Raw genomic sequence first — 18,680 nt, 5'->3', positions numbered from 1 at the left:
ACCAGGGAAGCCCACTCCCATGGATTCTTGTGTGAAAGATGACTTGCTCAATGGTATTGCTGTAGTCAGTGTGACGGGAAGTTTTGAGTGGCAGTGTTTTATGGTATCTCCTTTTTTAAACTTCAAGTGTAGTTGATTTACAATACTAGTTTCAGGTGTACAACATAGTACTTCAATATTTTTACAGATTATGCTCCATTAAACTCCATTAAAGTTGTTATAAAATATTGGCTATATTCTCTGTGCTGTGCATTACATCCTTGTATCTTATTTATTTTATATCCAGTGGTTTGTGTCTCTTAATCCCTTTCCCCCATCTTGTCCCTCCCCCTCTCCCCACTGGCAACCACTACTTTGCTCTCTGTATCTGTGAGTCTGTTTCTGTTTTGTCCATTTGTTTATTTTTTAGATGTCGCATGAGTGAAAACATACAGTATTTGTCTGTCTGTGGCTGACTTATACCGTAAGCCAGAGGCAGGACATTGAAGTGAGGCTTAGTAGAGGCTTTGCTGCTAGAGCTGAAAGGTGGAGGGAAAGCACAGAGCCCTGTGAGGGCCTGGTGCCATCCAGGGACAAAATCCAGGTTACCAAAGGGTAAAAGGGCCGCAAAACCTTCAGCTGCCACCAGGAGGGTTCTGTTGGTGACAGGCTGGGGCTCACACCTCAGGCAAGGACCTGGAACCTGTGTGTTCTGCATGGTGATTAAGGCAACTCTTTAAAAATAAAGCCAGCGGGACTTCCCTGGTGGCACAGTGGTTAAGAATCCGCCTGCCAATGCAGCGGACACGGGTTCGAGCCCTGGTCTGGGAAGATCCCACATGCCGCAGAGCAACTAAGTCCATGCACCACGACTACTGAGCCTGCGCTCTAGAGCCCACAAGCCACAACTACTGAGCCCACGTGCCACAACTACTGAAGCCTGCACGCCTAGATCCTGTGCTCTGCAATAAGACAAGCCACCAAAATGAGAAGCCTGCGCACCGCAACGAAGAGCAGCCCCTGCTCGCTGCAACTAGAGAAAGCCCACGTGCAGCAACGAAGACCCAACACAGCCAAAAATAAATAAATAAAATAAATAAATTTAAAAGTAAAATAAAATAAAAAATAAAGCCAGAGTAATGCTAATGGAAACTGGAAATATGAATATAAATCCAAGGACAACACCTAAGAACCAAGTAATATAAGAAATGTTAATACGTATAAGAATTGCAGAGGAAATTCAAGCTATTCAAATTCCAGCAGACATTTATCAAGCACCTCCTATGTGGCAAGTACTGTTTTAAATGTTTTCCATACGTTCTTCCATTGATTTAATTGATTCCTCATGAGTCTGTGGAGCAGGGTGATACTTATTACATTTCAGAACCTTTTCTGCTGCTTGGCATTTGCTTCTTTCTTGTACACTGCTTTATCTACTAGCCAACCTAAGAGTTCCAGGATTTCTGGGAGATGATCTATCATTGCATCTAGTACCGTTTTATTGATTATTCTCACAGTGATTACTATGTTTTTCCAATAGTAGATTAGTTAACTTCATGGGTCACTTTCTACAAGGAAATAGTATTATTTGCCAAACAACATGTTGGGGGTTTGTATTTTCTGACTTTGCCATCTTTTTGCTGGAAAACCTTGGCAACGTAATCAATTGCCTTGATCAATCTCCCTTTGAAAAGGGATTGGTGTATCCACCTCTTGGTATTGATGGTTTAAATCTGAGACTGCTACTCCTACGTGACCAATGTGCTCAAAATGAATGAATGAGAAACAAACAGTGATAAATCAGGCCAGAGGATAGTTGACATACATCCTCTTATGAAAATGAAGTGGCACAAACTTCTCAGCGATCTGCCCAGAGCCAGAATCTTCCTTGGAAGAGCCGTTCTGTGGATGCTCCAGGACACGTAGTCAAGGTCACAGTTCTTTCCATGGAGCATGAGTTGAAGTGATTGGGGCCTGGAAACCTTTCCAAGAAGGAATGCGCCAGAACCACACAACTAAAGCCCAACAATAGGCTTCTGGACCATAGGCTTTAGGGCACTGAGGCTTTCTGGGAAGTTTTCAGGGAAGTGGTTGCTAAATGTTTCCCTGAGTCACCAAATAAGGAGTTTTCTGATAGAAATCAGCACTCAGAACAGTGGAGGTGCTCAGTAAATATTCATTAAATGACAGAACACATAAATCAATGGATTCCTCTGGTTTGCAGGGTGAAGCATCTGCCAAAGTAATGATTTCTGTTTTAGAGCAGCTAACCATAAAATGATTCATTCTTCCTACTGGTATATGGGTAACAGAACAGATCATCTATGAAGGCAACTGTTGATTTGTCCTCAGGGCTGCCATGTACAGCAGCTCAGGCTGTGCACTGCCCAACTCCAGGGGTCCCTTTTACATAGATGACAGTGTGAATGGTGCCCTCCAGACTTGGGGCCTGGAATCACATCCTCAAACAAAGGATGCTTCATTCTCAAATCTATGACAGGGGAGGCGTGCAACCAGATCATTCATTCATTCATTCATTAACTATCTTAGGCCTGAGGATATGACCATGAACAAAGATGCCTTGAGCTAAGTATCATCTGATAGAAAAGATAAGTCATCAGGAAATTATAAATTAATACCTATGATGGGGATAGTACACGGTACTATGGGAGCTTGAGAGAGGAGTTTCTAATGCAGCCTGAGGCAGGAAGTGGGACGGAGGGATGGAGGGTCAGGGAGGGCTTTCTGGAAGAAGCTAAGTGAGACCTGAAGGATGAATAGAAAGTATCCAGGCAACAGTGGTTGATGTGGGAGCAGCAGGTGCAAAGGCCTTGAAGTGAGAGCACTTTTAAATCCTTGAGATAAACAGGAAACGCATGTTCGCTATTGATCATTGTTCTCAGCACTTTATAGATATTAACTTAGTTTTCTTCATCATGCCTCCAGTGAGTTAAGCATTGCTATCATCCCCAATTTAAAGATGCGTAAATTGAGGCAAAGCAAGCCTGAGTAACTTGCTTTCACACCTAGTAAACAATGGAGCCAGAGTCAAACTTGCGAATCTATATCAAGAGCCTGCGGCCTTTATTTTCCAAGGCTCAAGATATTTCAAAATTTTTCTTACATTTTGAAAGAATCTCAAAAGTTGTAAGTACAGTACAGTACAAAGTACAGTACAAAGAACGTTTTTCTCTTTTTAACTTTTACTGAACTATTGGAGGGTCAGTTGTTGACTGATGTCCCATCACCCCCAAATACTGTTTAGTCTGTATTTTCTACAACCAAGGACCAGCTCCTATATAACCAAAATATCACCAAAATCAGAAAGTTAACTTGGATACACTATTGCCAACTAATGTTCAGACTCCATTCAGATTTCATCTGTTGTCCCAATAATGTCCTTCACGGCAGAAAGATCCAATCCAGACTCATCCAGTGTGTCTAGCTGTCTAGCTGCTTTGGTTTCCTTCAGGCTGGAATGGTTCCTCAGTCTTTGCCATTTGTAACCTTGACAATGATTTCAGGCCAATTATTCTGTAGACTCTTTCTTGATTTGGGTTTTCTGAGGTTTTCTATGATTAGATTCAGACTTTGCCCACCTTGTTTAGTTTGGCAGGTTTTTGAATTGTACCAAAATGAAATCACACTGTATGTATTCTCTGATCCCTCCCGAAGACAGATGCAGTTTACTGTTTGCTTGTATGTGCTCCACCCTGTCCGCGTGTTTTCTGGTTTCAGACTCGGCTCTTTTCCTCTATAGTATGAGGTGGCTGAGGTTTGGGAGGAGTGAGGATTTATTTACCCCAAACCACATGCTGGTATGAGGACAACCCAGGACTCAAGCCCCGCTCTGAACTTCTCTGATCTCTTGCCTGTATGAGGATCCTTCTGGGCCTCCTAAGGTCAGAGCAGGGCGGGTCTTGAAGGTGAGAGAAACAGGTTTCCTGGATCCCCTGCCCCAGCTTCCACATCCTCCCCAGGGCCAGTCCAGGAGGTAAAATTTTTGAAATTAAGAATCCAAAAGAGGAACTTCCCTGGTGGTCCAGTGGCTAAGACTCCTTGCTCCCAGTGCAGGGAGCCCGGGTTCAATCTCTGGTCAGGGAACTAGATCTCACATGCTGCAACTGAGAGTCCTCATGCTGCGACTAAAGATCCCGCGTGCTGCAACTAAGACCCGAAGCAGCCAAATCAATTAATTCAAAAAAAGAAAAAAGAAAAGAATTCAAGGGCTTCCCTGGTGGTGCAGTGGTTAAGAATCCACCTGCCAATGCAGGGGACGTGAGTTCGAGCCCTGGTCCGGGAAGATCCCACATGCCGAGGAGCAGCTAGACCCGTGTGCCACAACTACCGAGCCTGCACTCTAGAGCCCGCGAGCCACAACTACTGAAGCCCGCACGCCTAGAGCCCGTGCTCCACAACAAGAGAGGCCACCGAAATGGGAGGCCCGTGAACCGCCACGAAGAGGTAGCCCCCGCTGGCCGAAACTAGAGAAAAAGCCCGTGCACAGCAACAAAGACCCAACGCAGCCAAAAATAAATAAATTTTATAAATAAACAAATAAAAGAATTCTAAAGAATTCGAGAAAAATACAACCAATAAGATACAGATTTATGACAAACAAAAGAAACAGAAAAATTAACATTATGCCTAAGGGGTAGAACCAATAAAATAATAATTTAAGAACAAAATTAAGTTATTGAAAAGTTATGGTTGTGAACAGTCAAGCAAACAAAACAAAAGGACATATAAAACATTATAGCTTAAAAAGAAATAAGAAATAAAGCAATAAGTTAAGACCTACAACCCCCCAGAAGCTTAGGGAGTTAAACAGTTAAGTTAAAAACAAAATAAAGTGGCGGGGTTCAGGGGAGGATTTGATACTAGAGCAAAGCCAGAAGCGCTGGATTTTATTAGTGGAAGTAATTATAAAGGTAAAATCTAAAGGAAAACATTTAAAAGGTGATTTAAATAGAGGGAGAATAAGAAGGAAGGTGAAGCCTAAAAATTAAAAGAATGATAGGTAAAATAAACTAGAATAACCCAATTAAGGCAAAAGTAACCTAAAAGGACAACTTAACAAGTCAGAAGATGTCAACAGCTTAAAACACCAAAGGTATAATTACGTAGGTAAAACCCATGCATCAGGGGCTTCACTGGCAGTCCAGTGGTTAAGACTCTGCACTTCCACTGCAGGGGGTGCAGGTTCAATTCCTGGTCAGGGAAATAAGATCCCGAAAGCAGCATGCCATGCAGGCAAGAAAAACAAACAAACACCTACGTGTCAAGCTCTGCCCCATGCCTATTATTATTACTATTATTGTTGTTTCAAATGTTAAAGGAGTTAGCAAGTCCAAGAGACTGTCCACTTAATCCCTTAAGATCTGAGTCGTTTGCAAGTTCCTGAGCCTTTGTCTGGTCACCTCTGGGCAGAACAGGAGGAGGGAGAGCTGGGCGTCATGCCCATCCCAAGGTCACCCTGAAAGAGCCACTTGCCCTGCAGCCCGTGTCAAGGCCTGGTGGGGAGGTGGGGAACACAGTCCTTCAACTTCCCAAAGGGAAGAAAAGTTTAGCACTGCTGAAAGTAAGATAGAGCTGTCAAAAATATATGAAATTAGCTGCATAGTCACAGTTATATTTGTTCTGAGACAGTCTAAGAATAGAAACAATTTCAGAGACAGAACATCTAAACCTCTTCAGTCACCATGTCCAAGTGGCCTGAGATCCTTTGAGCGTGGCAGTGTCCTTAGTTCACGTTGCACAGAAGGGGTGGGCACTCCCGGGCTTAGCCAGTGCCCAGGTAGAGGGATTGCCGGAGAGGAAGTTAACTGATGATGCTCCGTTTGCATTTTTATTGTTGAGGGTACTGGGTCTCCTGTCTCACTGGAGGAGCTGGAGAAGTGGGTTATTTCCAGAAGGCAGCTGGGGCAGGCAAACCCTTCCGCATTAGAGCTGCTGCATTCCTGCCAGGACTGCAGTATTTACCTATCCCGGTGCCACTGTGACCTGGCTTTGTGAGAGCCTTGGTCTGAGCAGTCCTGGGCCACGACTGGACTAGTTTGCACAGGTGTGCCTTCAAAGGGTCGTCAAGTTCCCAGGCTGCAACCTCTGCCCAGGGAGCCTCCCTGCCTCTGCAAATACTGAGCACTCCTGGTGAGTCAGGCGTGTGCTAAGTGCTCAGGGGGAACAAAACTTGGCCTGGTCCTGCCTTCAGGGAGCCTGCAGTCGACGTCCCCTAGACCACCATGATCAGTGGTAGGGGTTGATGATTCTGCCCAACCTCCTGGAAAAGAGGACACAGGCAGGGGGATTGGGGTGGGGCCTGAAGGGCCTCTCTACTTCCACTCCTGCCTGTTTATTTTTGAAAAAATAAGCTCTCAAAAGATATAATAAGTCAACTTTTTATTATGGAAAATTTCAAACATACACTAAAGTAGACAGAAAAGTATAATGAACTACCCAAATACCTATCAGCAGCTCAACAGTTAAAGACTCATGGCTTATCTTCTTTTTTTTTTAATAAATTTATTTATTGATTATTTACTTTTGGCTGGGTTGGCTCTTTGTTGCTGCAAGCAGGCTTTCTCTAGTTGCGGCGAGCGGGGTCTACTCTTTTTTTTTTTTTTAGGGGGCCTACTCTTTGTTGCGGTGCGCGGGCTTCTCGTTGCGGTGGCCTCTCTTGTTGTGGAGCACGGGCTGTAGGCGCTCGGGCTTCAGTAGCTGTGGCACACGGGCTCAGCAGTTGTGGCACTCAGGCTCAGTAGTTGTGGCTCGTGGGGTCCAGAGCACAGGCTCAGTAGTTGTGGCGCACGGGCTTAGTTGCTCTGCGGCATGTGGGATCTTCACGGACCAGGGCTCGAACCCACGTCCCCTGCATTGGCAGGTGGATTCCCAACCACTGCACCACCAGGGAAGTCCCTTTAACTTTTAAAATTTATTTATTTATTTTTGGCTGCGTTGGGTCTTCATTGCTGTGTGTGGGCTTTCTCTAGTTGCAGCAAGCGGGAGCTACTTTTCATTGCAGTGCGCGGGCTTCTCATTGTGGTGGCTTCTCTTTGTCGTGGAGCACAGGCTCTAGGCACACGGGCTTCAGTAGTTATGGCTCACAGGCTCTAGAGCGCAGACTCAGAAGTTGTGGTGCACGGGCTTAGTTGCTCTGCGGCATGTGGGTTCTTCCTGGACCAGAGCTTGAACCCGTGTCCCCTGCATTGGCAGGTGGATTCCTAACCACCTCATGGCTTATCTTCTTTCATCCCTACTCCTACCCACGCCTTCCTGGGCCTGCATTATTTTGAAGCGAATCCCAGACATCATATCCGTTTCATCCAAAATATTTCAGAATGTATCTCTAAAAGAAAAGGACTTTAAAATAGCATAATACCTTTAACATGCCTTAAAAAATTAATAATTTCTTAGTATCATCAAACATCTGATCCATGTTCAAATTTCCCTGATCGTCTTTGAAACGTTCCATTCCAGAAAAGGGACACAGTGTTTGTTTGAATCAGGATTCAAGTAAGGTCTATGTGTTGCAGTGGGTCGATGTTGCTTGAGAACCTTCGAATCGCTCCCTCACTTCCTTGTTTTTTCCTTGAGAACCTTTGAATTGCTACTTCGCTTTCTCGTTTTCTCCTTGTACTATGTTGAGAAATTGCGTCACCGGTCTTGTCTGGATTTTGTTGATTGCGACTGCAGTGTGTTTTACTGGTTCCTCTCGCTCCTGTGTGTCTTATAAACTGGTAGCTCTAGAGGCTGATTAGAGTCAGGCTGCACTTCTTCAGCTCGTGTATTGCCCCAAATGACTGACTAATGGCAAAACCCAAAGCAGCTTCCTTGAATCAAAGAGGCAGCCGCCAATCTGCAGTGACTCACATTTGTTTCTTGTGTTTACGGATTGTAAAGACTGTGAGGCTCTCCTAGTGACAACCCAAACTAGCATTTATGAACATCTGACAAGCTGCCCCCAGGGTTACAATACATGGAACTTGTATATTTCCATGGAAACATATACACTTTCCAATATGGAAACCGGTCCCTCCCTCGTATCAGCCTTCAAAGACTCACAGTGCCATGCACGAGCCTTTAATGGCAGTGAGGGATTTCATGGCAATGATCATTTTGGAGATGGATCCAGGGATAATAGTCACAATAGTTAATAATGAGGAAGGTTTGGCTGGAGCAAGTAGAGCAGAGCTGTTAACACGGAGTGAGGCTGCCCCTGGCTGCCCTGCGAGTGTTAACCCTGGGGTGACTCTAATGCTTAATACAGGCTGACAATCCTTGGAACAATTAGAAACTCCTGCGATTCCCTCAGGGCACTGCCAGGAAAAGACAAAGGCATTTTCAGTCGGAAGATCAGGGGACAAATATTTTAAGAAGCATCAGCCTGCTCATTTCATGCAGAAAAATTGCCCCATGTGAAAATTTATAATGTAGTTTAATTTTATATAGAAATGTCAATTCATCAAAGCACATGTTTGAGTTCTTTTCTCATATGTGTGTATCTATATTTATCAATTTGGTACTTTTATGATATGAAATGATTTCTGGGACATTACATCTATAGTAAAGACCTAACTTATAACATCTTGACTTGAGAGGACCCTTAAGGGACCAATCTGGTGACGGACTGGGAGTGCCTCTGGGCTTTGCCCACTGTGGGCAGCTTAACAGTAACACCCTCCTTCTCACAGCCAGGTTTACCCTGGCAATACCTCCATCCAGGGCAGCCTGGGAAGTGGGAGATGATGGGGTGTGGAGTCTAAGCCTCTGGGTTCCTGGTCTGGCTCTCTTACTGGCTGTGCCACCTCAGGCTACTTACTAACTTTGAGCCTTAGTTTTCCAATCTGTGAGATGGGAATAATGTAAGAGAATTTAAAGCGGTCGTACACATAAAGACCCTCAACAGACGTTAGTTCCCTTCCTGTGCTCCTCTTGCTAGCACATCTGTCTATAGTAATCGTGTTCCCCTCCTGCTGCACTGCCCAGCAGCACCATGAACCCCCTGCTTGTGGGCATATGGAAGAGGACTTGCAGGACACCCTTGGGTGAGCTGCAGACAATCCTAGAACCTCTGGGGATAGGCACTGACCACTAAGAAGAACATCACGTGCTTCATATCAGCACCACCCAAACTTCTAGAAAATGGAGGACTGGTTCCTTGGCCATCTGGGTCTCAGAAGACATTAATCCTCTAATCTAGCCTCCAGCCCCTACTGCTCTAACTTCCATTCTGCTGCTTCTCACCTCAGCCAAGACCCCTTTGGCATTCCCTCATGTGGGAAGCCCGGACTCTAATTACATGAGATACATTTTGGGTGCCTGGCTCTCCTTCACATACTTCTCAAAGATTCTCCCCAACACAGTTTCCTCTGAAGTGGGAATGACCTCATTAATCCTGCCTCCTGTTCTTTTAGCTGATTGGTCCAGAGCTAAACACCTGACCCAAGAATGGCCAACCAGAATTTTTTTCCTTAGAAATTCTGTCTTAGAGACACAAAAATCCACAATGGCTGTGGAGAGCCAAGCTGAAAGGTCATATCGGCTATGGCTGCCATTTTGGGTCATGTGCAATGTGACAAACAGGAGAAGCTGGTCTGAGAAGAGAGCAGGAGAATAAAGCAGTCCACAGAGCAGAGAGGAGTGGGCCCCATGGCCCCTGAGAAAAGGAGAAAGTGGCTCTCCTGATGGCTTTTCCCTTCCTATAGAGTTGAGCTTCATCTCTTTTATTTGGTTTCTTTGGGATTCCAGCATCCTTACCACATGCCTCTTTTACTTGAACAAATTTGAGTAGGCTCTGATCTTTGCAATCAAAGCAACTGTGACCAGGGAATGAGATAAGGATTCCTACTCTCACTACTTCTTTCAATATCATAATGGAAGTCCTCACCAGTGCAATAAGACAAGAAAAAACAAATAGAAGGCATGATGATTGGAAAGAAAGAATTAAAACTATCTTTATTGACAGAAGACAGGATTGTGTGTGTGGAGAATCCAAAGGAATATACAAGCAGAACTACAGTTGAACTCATCAAGGTCACAGGATACTGGGCGAACATGCAGAAATTAATTGTATTTATACATACTACCAATAAACAATTGAAAAATGAAATTACAAAACACAGACATTTAAAACAGGATGAAAACCATTCAATGCATAGGAACAAATATAATGTGTAAATCTTCTATAGTATACTATAAAATTATTGCTGGATTAATTTAAGGAGTATCTAAATAAATGGAAAATTAGGACATGTTCATAGATTGGTCCCTTAAATTGTTCAATCTTCAGGTGTCAATAATCTCCAAATTTGTCTATAGAGATAATGCAATCTTAACCAAAATCCTAGCAGACTTTTTTTCAGAATATAAATTGACAAACTGATTCTAAAATTTATATGGAAATGCAAAGGACTTAAAATAGCCAAGACAGTCTTAAAAAAGAACAAAGTAGGAGGGTTTACGCTACCAGATTTTAAAACTTAGCATAAAGCTACAGTATTTAAGCAGTGTAATATTGGCATAAGGAAAGACAATTAGATCAATGAAACGGAATAGAAGTCCAGAAAAGACCCGTGTGTCTGCAGTCAGTGGATTTTCGGAAAAACAAAATCAAAACCAAACAAAACACCAATGCAGTTCATCGGGGGAAACAGAAGGTCTTTTTAATAAATGATTGCAGAGCAACTGGATATCCATATGGACCATAGACCTACATGTGAAAGCTAAAAGTATAAAACATCCATACAAAAAGCATAGGACACTATCTTTGAAGTAGTCAAATCTTTCTTAGAATGGAAAAGGGCAAACAATAAAAGAAAAAAAAATTGATGTTAGTCTTTGTCAAAATTTCTGCTCTTTAAAAAACAGGAAAATTAAAAGACAAGGCACAGACTGGTAGAACATATTTGCAATTCATTTATCTGACCAAGGATTTGTGGTCAAGATACATAAGGAATCCTACAAATTAAAAAAATAATAATAAATGGGCAAAAGAGTTGAATAAGAACTTCACAGAAGAAGATACATGAATGGCCAACAAACATATGAAAAGGTACTCAACATCATGAGTCATTGGGGAAATGCAGATTAAAATCACAGTGAGAAACCACAATATATTAGAGTGGATACAGTTACAAAGATTGACAATTCCAAGCATTGGTGAGGATCTAGAGCAACCAGAACTTTGATATCTTGCTGATAGGAGTGTAAAGTAGCAGTGTAAAATAGTCAATCATTTTGAGAAATCACTTGACTGTTTCTAATAACATTAAATAAACACCTATCCTAAGACCCAACACTTCCACTCCTGAGTACACACTCTGGAGAAATGAGTACATACATCCACAAAAAGACTTGTCTAAGAACATTCGTAGCAACTTTATATTAGTTGAAACTAGAAATAATCCAAATAGTCATCAACAGAAGGATGGATAAGCAAATTGTGGTCATACTTCTCAGCAATAAAAAGAACAATCTGATAGACACACATTGATGAATCTCAAATATCATGTTGAGCAAAGAGAGACACTATAGATGACACACTGTGTGATCCCATTGTTATGAAGTTCATGAGAGCAAAATTAATCTAACGGTGATAGAAATCAGAAGATAGTTCTGTCTGAGAGGGATGGGTATTAATAGGAAAAGGGTCTTAGCTTCATGGCTAATGTTCTAGATATTGGTCTGGTTGATGGTCAAGTGGGTGTATATGTATGTAAACGTTCATGTCTGTGGAGTGAATTGTATCCACCCACCCCGACCCAAATTCATATGTTGAAGCCCTAACCCCCAGTGTGATGGTATTTGGAGATGGGGTCTTTGGGAGGGTGGGGCCCCACGAAGAGGAAAAGACCAGAGCTCACTTTCCCTCTCCACTGTGTGAAGACACAGCAAGAAGTGGCTGTCTGCGAGCCAGAACCCAACCATGCTGGTACCTTGATCTAGGACTTCTGGCCTCCAGAACTGTGAGAAACAAATTTCTGTTGTCTAAACATCAGTCTATGGTATTTTGTTATGACAGCCCAAGCTGACTAACGCATTCATCAAGCTATATATCCAAGATTTATACATCTTGTTGTAATGTAAAATTTCCTTTAATAAGTACTATTAAAATTGCCTTTATGAAAACATTTACTATAGTGACAATTGCAAAAAAGAGGGGTAAAATATTTGGGGCCCAGCATAACACTCTAGTCCTTCTTCAATTGCTTCCAGTCTTTGTACAATGTAGGGTTCTCTTTTTTTCCTTTTTTTGTGGGGGGTGTGTCAAATTTAGATCAAAATCTTGCATTTATACACACAAATCAGCAAGGAGGTAGAGAATTATTTTCCTGGCTTAGAGCAAAGGGGATTTCAACAGGAATGGATGGCTAACACCATTGGGAAAGTGACCATGGAAACTGAACAAGAGATGCTCAGAGTCAACCGTGGCACTTTACATGAGGCACACAGTATATAAAGATAGGGACACAAGAGATGTGGGCAAGAGCAGAGATTGAATTACTTTATACAAATAAAGATGTGAGCCTCTGCGTGCCACGGTGCTGGTGAAATGAGGAGTAGTGAGTGGAAGGGGATGGATGGCACTCACCAACAGTACCGCAGGTGTCTCATGTCAAGCAAATATGGATGTGGTGGTTCATTAACTGTCGAATGGTAACGTTTCCCAGGAGAAACTCATATTTGGAACTTTACCTATAAAAGCAGTAACTCAAAGCTGTGGGAGCCTGACAGCCCAGCAGGAGGTTTTGACTAGAAAGCTTTTCCATAAGTATGTTGTGACCTGCCTGACCATAGAAATCCAGGTCAGAAAACATAATAGAAACAAGTGTCACATTGGGACTCCTGAGACTGACCTAGATATGCTCCCCCAAACCTCTGTCCTCTCTAAGCCCAAGACGGAAGGAAGCACAGGCGACTTCTGTGAGCCAGACTGACTCAGTGGGGAGCAGACAGAAAGGGCTCTCATCTTCCCCTCGACTCCCCACTTCAGCCTGCTCTGTGAGTTGGTACTGCCTGCCCAGCCTTGGGTGAAATCTCACATGCAAAGTTTTTCCAGTCACTCTTAGCTTATAAACAAATGGCCACTTTTGCTGGGTATAAAAAGTGCACCTGAAAGCTATTTCAAAACTCCAACTCCTTCCCATCCAGGCCTCCCACAGCTGGGAAGCCTCTGCTTCATGCACTGTCTTCTCCCTGTCCCCTTCGCTGCACTTTGGGCCCTCAGAGTGGGGCAATTGTAGGGGCTCCTCGGAGATACCTTGCCAGGGGTCTCTGACTGCAGTTTGGGGCATGTGCAAAGCTCTCAAGCTGGCCACTTATGACGCCCCACGTTTCTGCAGCCACTTTCTGGTCCACCTGGCCCCTAGCAGGAAGTCTTTTGGGTGGAGTTCTTTTTTTCTTTTTTTTTGCGGTACGCAGGCCTCTCACTGTTGTGGCCTCTCCCGTTGCAGAGCACAGGCTCCAGACACGCAGGCTCAGCGGCCGTGGCTCACGGGCCCAGCCGCCCTGCGGCACGTGGGATCTTCCCAGACCGGGGCACGAACCCGTGTCCCCTGCATCAGCAGGCTGACTCTCAACCGCTGCGCCACCAGGGAAGCCCAAACATAACTTTTGTATGCACTGGGAAACCAAAAAATTCATGCTACTTGCTCTGCTGCAAGATTCACTTTACTGTGATGATCTGGAACCAAACCCTCAACATCTCTGAAGTCTGCCTGTATTGTTAAGTAGGTTTCAAGATGGCATGTATATAAGATCCCATTTTATGAAAAGAAAATATGCATAAAACATATAGAAAAAAAGACAAAACATTTACAACACATAAAAACCTCTGGGTGGTGGTGATGCAGTGATTTTTCTTTTCTACTTCTTCATGTGTTTAGTATCTAAAGTTTCCTAGTTTTGTGACAGGAGAGTAAAAGTGGAGCTATTTATTTTTTTTAAGGAAATTGTGGAGTTTTTTTTTTTTTTTTTTTTTTTTAACTGACGCACTACTCAGAGCTTTGAGGGCGATTTATTTATTTATTTTTAATAGATCTTTACTGGAGTATAATTGCTTCACAATACTTGTTAGTTTCTGTTGTACAACAAAGTGAATCAGCCATACGCATACATATATCCCCATATCCCCACCCTCTTGAGCCTCCCTCCCACCCTCCCTATCCCACCTCTCTAGGTCATGTATGCAATGGAATATTAAAAGCCATAAAAAGAAATGAAATAGTTATTTGTAGTGAGGTGGATGGACCTAGAGTCTGTCATACAGAGTGAAGTAGGTCAGAAAGAGAAAAACAAATACCTTATGCTAACGCATATATATGGAATCTAAAAAAAAAAATGGAGTTTTTTAAAACATGAACAACTGAAAATTATTATTATTTTTTAAACACAAGACACCCTTGTAGCCCCGTTAAGACTCTGCAGAACGACCCTTGTGACATTGTTTCATGAACCAACCCCTCATGATTTGTTGTCTCTCACCTTGCTCTCTTGGCTCCTAGGTCTGTCCGTGTCGGTATTCTCCAGGGTCGAGTTCTGCTCTGGGGGAGATTCAAGTTCAGGGGCTCATTTACAGAGTTCCCATTTTCCAGTGAATCTGTGACATGTGAGAAATGTAGGGAGTTAGGAATGTGCATCTCATCTCCCCTTTTCAGGCAATTCTCTCTATGAGACTAGGTCAGTAGCAACTGTCACCCTGAGAGGAGAAGGAAGTGGAGTGAAGAGGGGTGTCCTTCCTCTCATGCCCCCGAAGGGGAATTTGCCACTTTTTGTGCTGTATTCAGTGACCTGCAATGCCATCACAATGAAAATCGTAATTATGGTACAAGAAACTTCATAGCCACACATATATCCGTACACACATCCATCCATACGTGCATGTATAGCGGAAAAAAGAAAATCAGAAACGAGCTTGAAAACTTGGATACAAACCTGGTTGATGTCTTAGAGGACAATAGAACCATAACCACTGGTGTTGTCATTTCTACTGGACGAAAATCATTTGCAACTTATCAGTCTTTTAACATCTAACTTTACAATTTCTGAGTCCTAATAGATATTAAATAATAAGTCACCTGCCCTAGAGTGTCAGATCAACCGTAGGTGGCGTTGTTAGTTAATGTTCTCGTATGACTTTGAAAGGACACCCCTTAGCAGATGAGATGGGGACTGTCCTCACTTTCCAGACCCAGATCACAAACCGTGAACCCAGAGCGCCAGCCTTCTTTCCTTGTGAGGGGTGGACGGGAGAAGCCCGGTGCTGGGTGGCCTCCTCAGCAGAACAGTGTTTTCTCCTTGGACCCTGGATCAGGGGATGCTGGGCTGTCCTGAGAGTTAACTCCAGGGAGCTAAAATAAGGAAGTCACTTTACAAATAAAACTGCGAGTCTGATGAGAGTATTTATGGTCTGAACATAAATGGCATCTTGATAAATGGCTGTGGCAGGACATGCTGTGGCCGTGTGTCTACACTGGCGTCAGCAGCCTCCACTCATCTCGGAGGCAACAAACTTGAGGCTGTCTCCCCATCAACCCCGTTTCTCTCTCCAGCCTCATCTCAGACAGAGCCCCACACCCACCTTTTCTCCTGCTCAGAAAGTCCCCCACCCCGGCTTTGGGCAGCTGATTCTGCTCTTCTCTCTGCTTTCAACGCTGTAACCCTGCAAGGTCCGATGGGGTAGCCGCTAGCCACGTGGGGCTATCACACACTTGAAATGTGGCTCATGTGACTAGAGTGAATTCTTCATTTTTTTAAAACTTAAGTTAATTTAAATGTAAAAACTGATAGTGTCATTATTAGAAATCTTTTGAGGTTATTTGGAGTAATCTGGGGATTGTTTCTACTTTGATTAACTTTTCTGGCTGTACATTCAATAACTTCTTTGGCTGTAAACTACTTCTTTGCACATTTTATGAAGTCTAAATCCAGATCAAGAATTGCCCCTGAAAATTGAGTGTGCAAATTGAGAGAGACTACAAATGTAAAATACCGAACAGATTTCGAAAACAGTACCACAAAAAGACTGTAAAATGTCTTATTAGTAATTTTTATATCGATTACTGACGATAGGATAAAATTATAATATTTTGGATGTATTGGGTTAAATAGAATGCATTGTTAAAATTAAGTTTACTCATTTCTGTTTACTTTTTAATTTAAAAAGTTTTAAACGACGTATGTGGCTTGCATTACATTTCTGCTGGACAGAGCTGCTCTGACCCCCTTCTCCATCAGCACAGGTTCTGGGACTAGAAGAATCTGAACTCTAGATCAAGCCATACCACTCACTAGCTGTGCGATTTGGGGTAAGTGACTCTGTTTCTCAGGGCCTTCGTTATTTTTTTTAATCTGTAAAATGGGTATGGTAAGAACTGCCTTGAAATGCCTGCCTATCTTAGCCAATAAGTACCCACAAGCGCTCAGCCAAGTTAGCTGCTGCTCTTTCTGGCCACGTCCTAATGCATCCTTCAGGGCTCACCTAACATATCATCTTCTTTGGGGGAGTCACTCCTAACCCTTCCAGAGGGTCTAGTTTAAAGCCTTTGCCTCTCTTATAAACCTTGCCGCATTGCTTGCAGTAAAATGACATCATTACAATATTTGGGGTTTCTTAAGGGCAGAGAGTCCCACTTATTCACGTGTGTGTGCTTTTAACTCTTATGGAAAATTTCAAACATACACAGAAGTTGAGAGAGTAATATACTGTACCAACCACCCTGCTCCCATGACTATAGTATTCCCATTGTTGTATTTCTCTGGCTTCGCACGGTACTCAACCCAAAATTCTATGTTTGTGGTAGGTGGCAGACAACCACGCTTTCTTTGCTGCTCCTCGCATCAAGCAGTGGAGTTGATTTCTCCATCTGCTTTTATCTGGACTGGACCTGTGAGCTGCTTGGACAGAGAGAATGTGGTAGAAGTGACTGTGCAGGCTCTGACCCCGGGTCTCAAGACCTGGAGGCTTCTGTTCCTGCTTTCTGGGAGCCCTGCTGCCATGTGAACAAGCCCGAGCTAGCCTCCTGGAGAATGGGCCACACGTGGAGCAGAGACAGACAGTCCAGGTGAGGCCCTCGTGGACCAACCAGCTCACTAGCGGCCAGAGAGGCCGTCCTTGACCTTCCAACCCCAGATCAGCCACCAACTCACTGCAGAGGTCAGACAAAGTGGCCCAGACAGAGGAGCCACCCAATCAACCCCCAGAATCAAGAGAAATAACAAATATTGTTGTCCCGTCTCTATGTTTTAAGGGTGGTTTAACATGTGGCAAAAGACTACTAGATAGAGTTTAATGAAAGTTTTTGAACCAGTTAATGTCTCCCCAGCACACACGGGGCAGCGTGCTATCTGTCCAGTGACAGCTGCCGTACCCCAGGGGCTAAGAAACTGTCACACGGTCCACAACCCCGGCCTGCTGCCCGCTCAGCCATGTGGGCAAGTCACAGGGGAAGGAGACTCAGCTCTGACAACCCCCGTTTGTAAACGTTTCTGGTCCTACTCTGCTCAACAGATGTGCTTTGAGCAGATGAAATGTGCTAGGAACTGGTTTAAAAGATTAAGGGATCCTGCTGCAAAGCTATTGCCACGGTATTAATCTCTCATATTTTCAGGACAACAGAAACTCTAGCTATCATGGTGATGGTGAGAGAACAGGATAGAACCTCATGTTAGGAGAGAAACTCGTGTTCCCAGATATCCTTACACATAGACAACTGCAAGTCTCCCTTCTAGAATGCATGGAATCTGGGGGGTTTGCTGAGCCCTGGAACAAGACGGCTCTTTTAATAGAAGCCAGTCTTACTGTATCACTTGGGTCAACACTTTCTCCTGAAGTATCCACATCATCTTATTGGGGGAATTTGAATTCTTTGGATAAGGGCTTCAAAATGTTCCACCTTATTGAACCTGTCCTTGTTCATTTTCAGTGCCTTTTATTCTCCTTTCATTTAAGTGGGCCTTTCAGCCCCAGTGACTCCAACTGGATGTCAAGGAGCAGCTGTGACAGTCGTCCCCGGTACTGACCTGCCAGGTGTCCGCAGTTCTGTTCGGGAGTGCCTCTGGCTTTGCCTTTGCTTCTGTGTCTCATGGTGCGATTGAAGATGGAGTTTCTCTGGATAGGGATGTAGTAATGGGGTGCTTTGTCTTGCATCTCCTGGTCGTCATGGGGCGTCCCCTCTTCTGAGAGGACCTCAGGTCTCACACTGGCCAGCTCACCAATCTCCCACGAACCACTCACTGATTTCTTCTGGGGCTTTCCCAAATCCGCAGAGTCCCTGGTCTCCATGGAAATAAGTCCAATTGTTTCTCAGCAGAATGACTGGAGAACAATAACCCCTCTCAATCGTCCCTGGTTTTGAGTGCTCTAGAATCGAAAGAGAACAGTTTTCAGTCACTGTCATCAGGCTAAAGATGCCATTCAGAGTATGGAATTCCACTCGCATTCAGATTTGAGGAAATTTGAAATAATCTCTGCATCCTGGCGACCACATCTTTGTCAATGAAAATTAACCACTGCAATTTGGATGCATTCGTGTATCATTTTATAATTGAGGTTTGTTAATTCTATTCAGAGGCAACACTTGTGGGGAAGATGCTGAAAGTGGCTTGTGTAACTAACTTTCAAGTACTGTAAACATTTGCTGAATTAATCAAGAGAGGGTAGCAAAACTGGCGAGGGGAACAGGAAACCAAAGCAAGGGAAAGGA

The 18,680-nt window shown here is 43.7% G+C and overlaps 1 protein-coding gene across 1 annotated transcript in view; it reads right to left on the bottom strand.

The window, feature by feature from the left end:
* NGEF (neuronal guanine nucleotide exchange factor) overlaps positions 1-18,259 on the bottom strand; it is a gene marked incomplete at its 5' end in the record, with an annotated part of 76,101 nt that extends 57,842 nt beyond the window's left edge. Inside the window, 2 exons of the mRNA XM_082658369.1 lie at positions 14,461-14,575; positions 17,998-18,259. Of these exons, the coding sequence (XP_082514495.1) occupies positions 14,461-14,575; positions 17,998-18,259 (377 nt within the window). The remainder of the gene's footprint in view (positions 1-14,460; positions 14,576-17,997) is intronic.
* Positions 18,260-18,680: the final 421 nt, after the last annotated feature.

Source organism: Grampus griseus (assembly GCF_964374135.1).
Source record: "Grampus griseus genome assembly, chromosome: 7".
Taxonomy (NCBI): Eukaryota; Metazoa; Chordata; class Mammalia; order Artiodactyla; family Delphinidae; genus Grampus; species Grampus griseus.
This window is presented reverse-complemented; position numbering and strand designations above follow the sequence as displayed.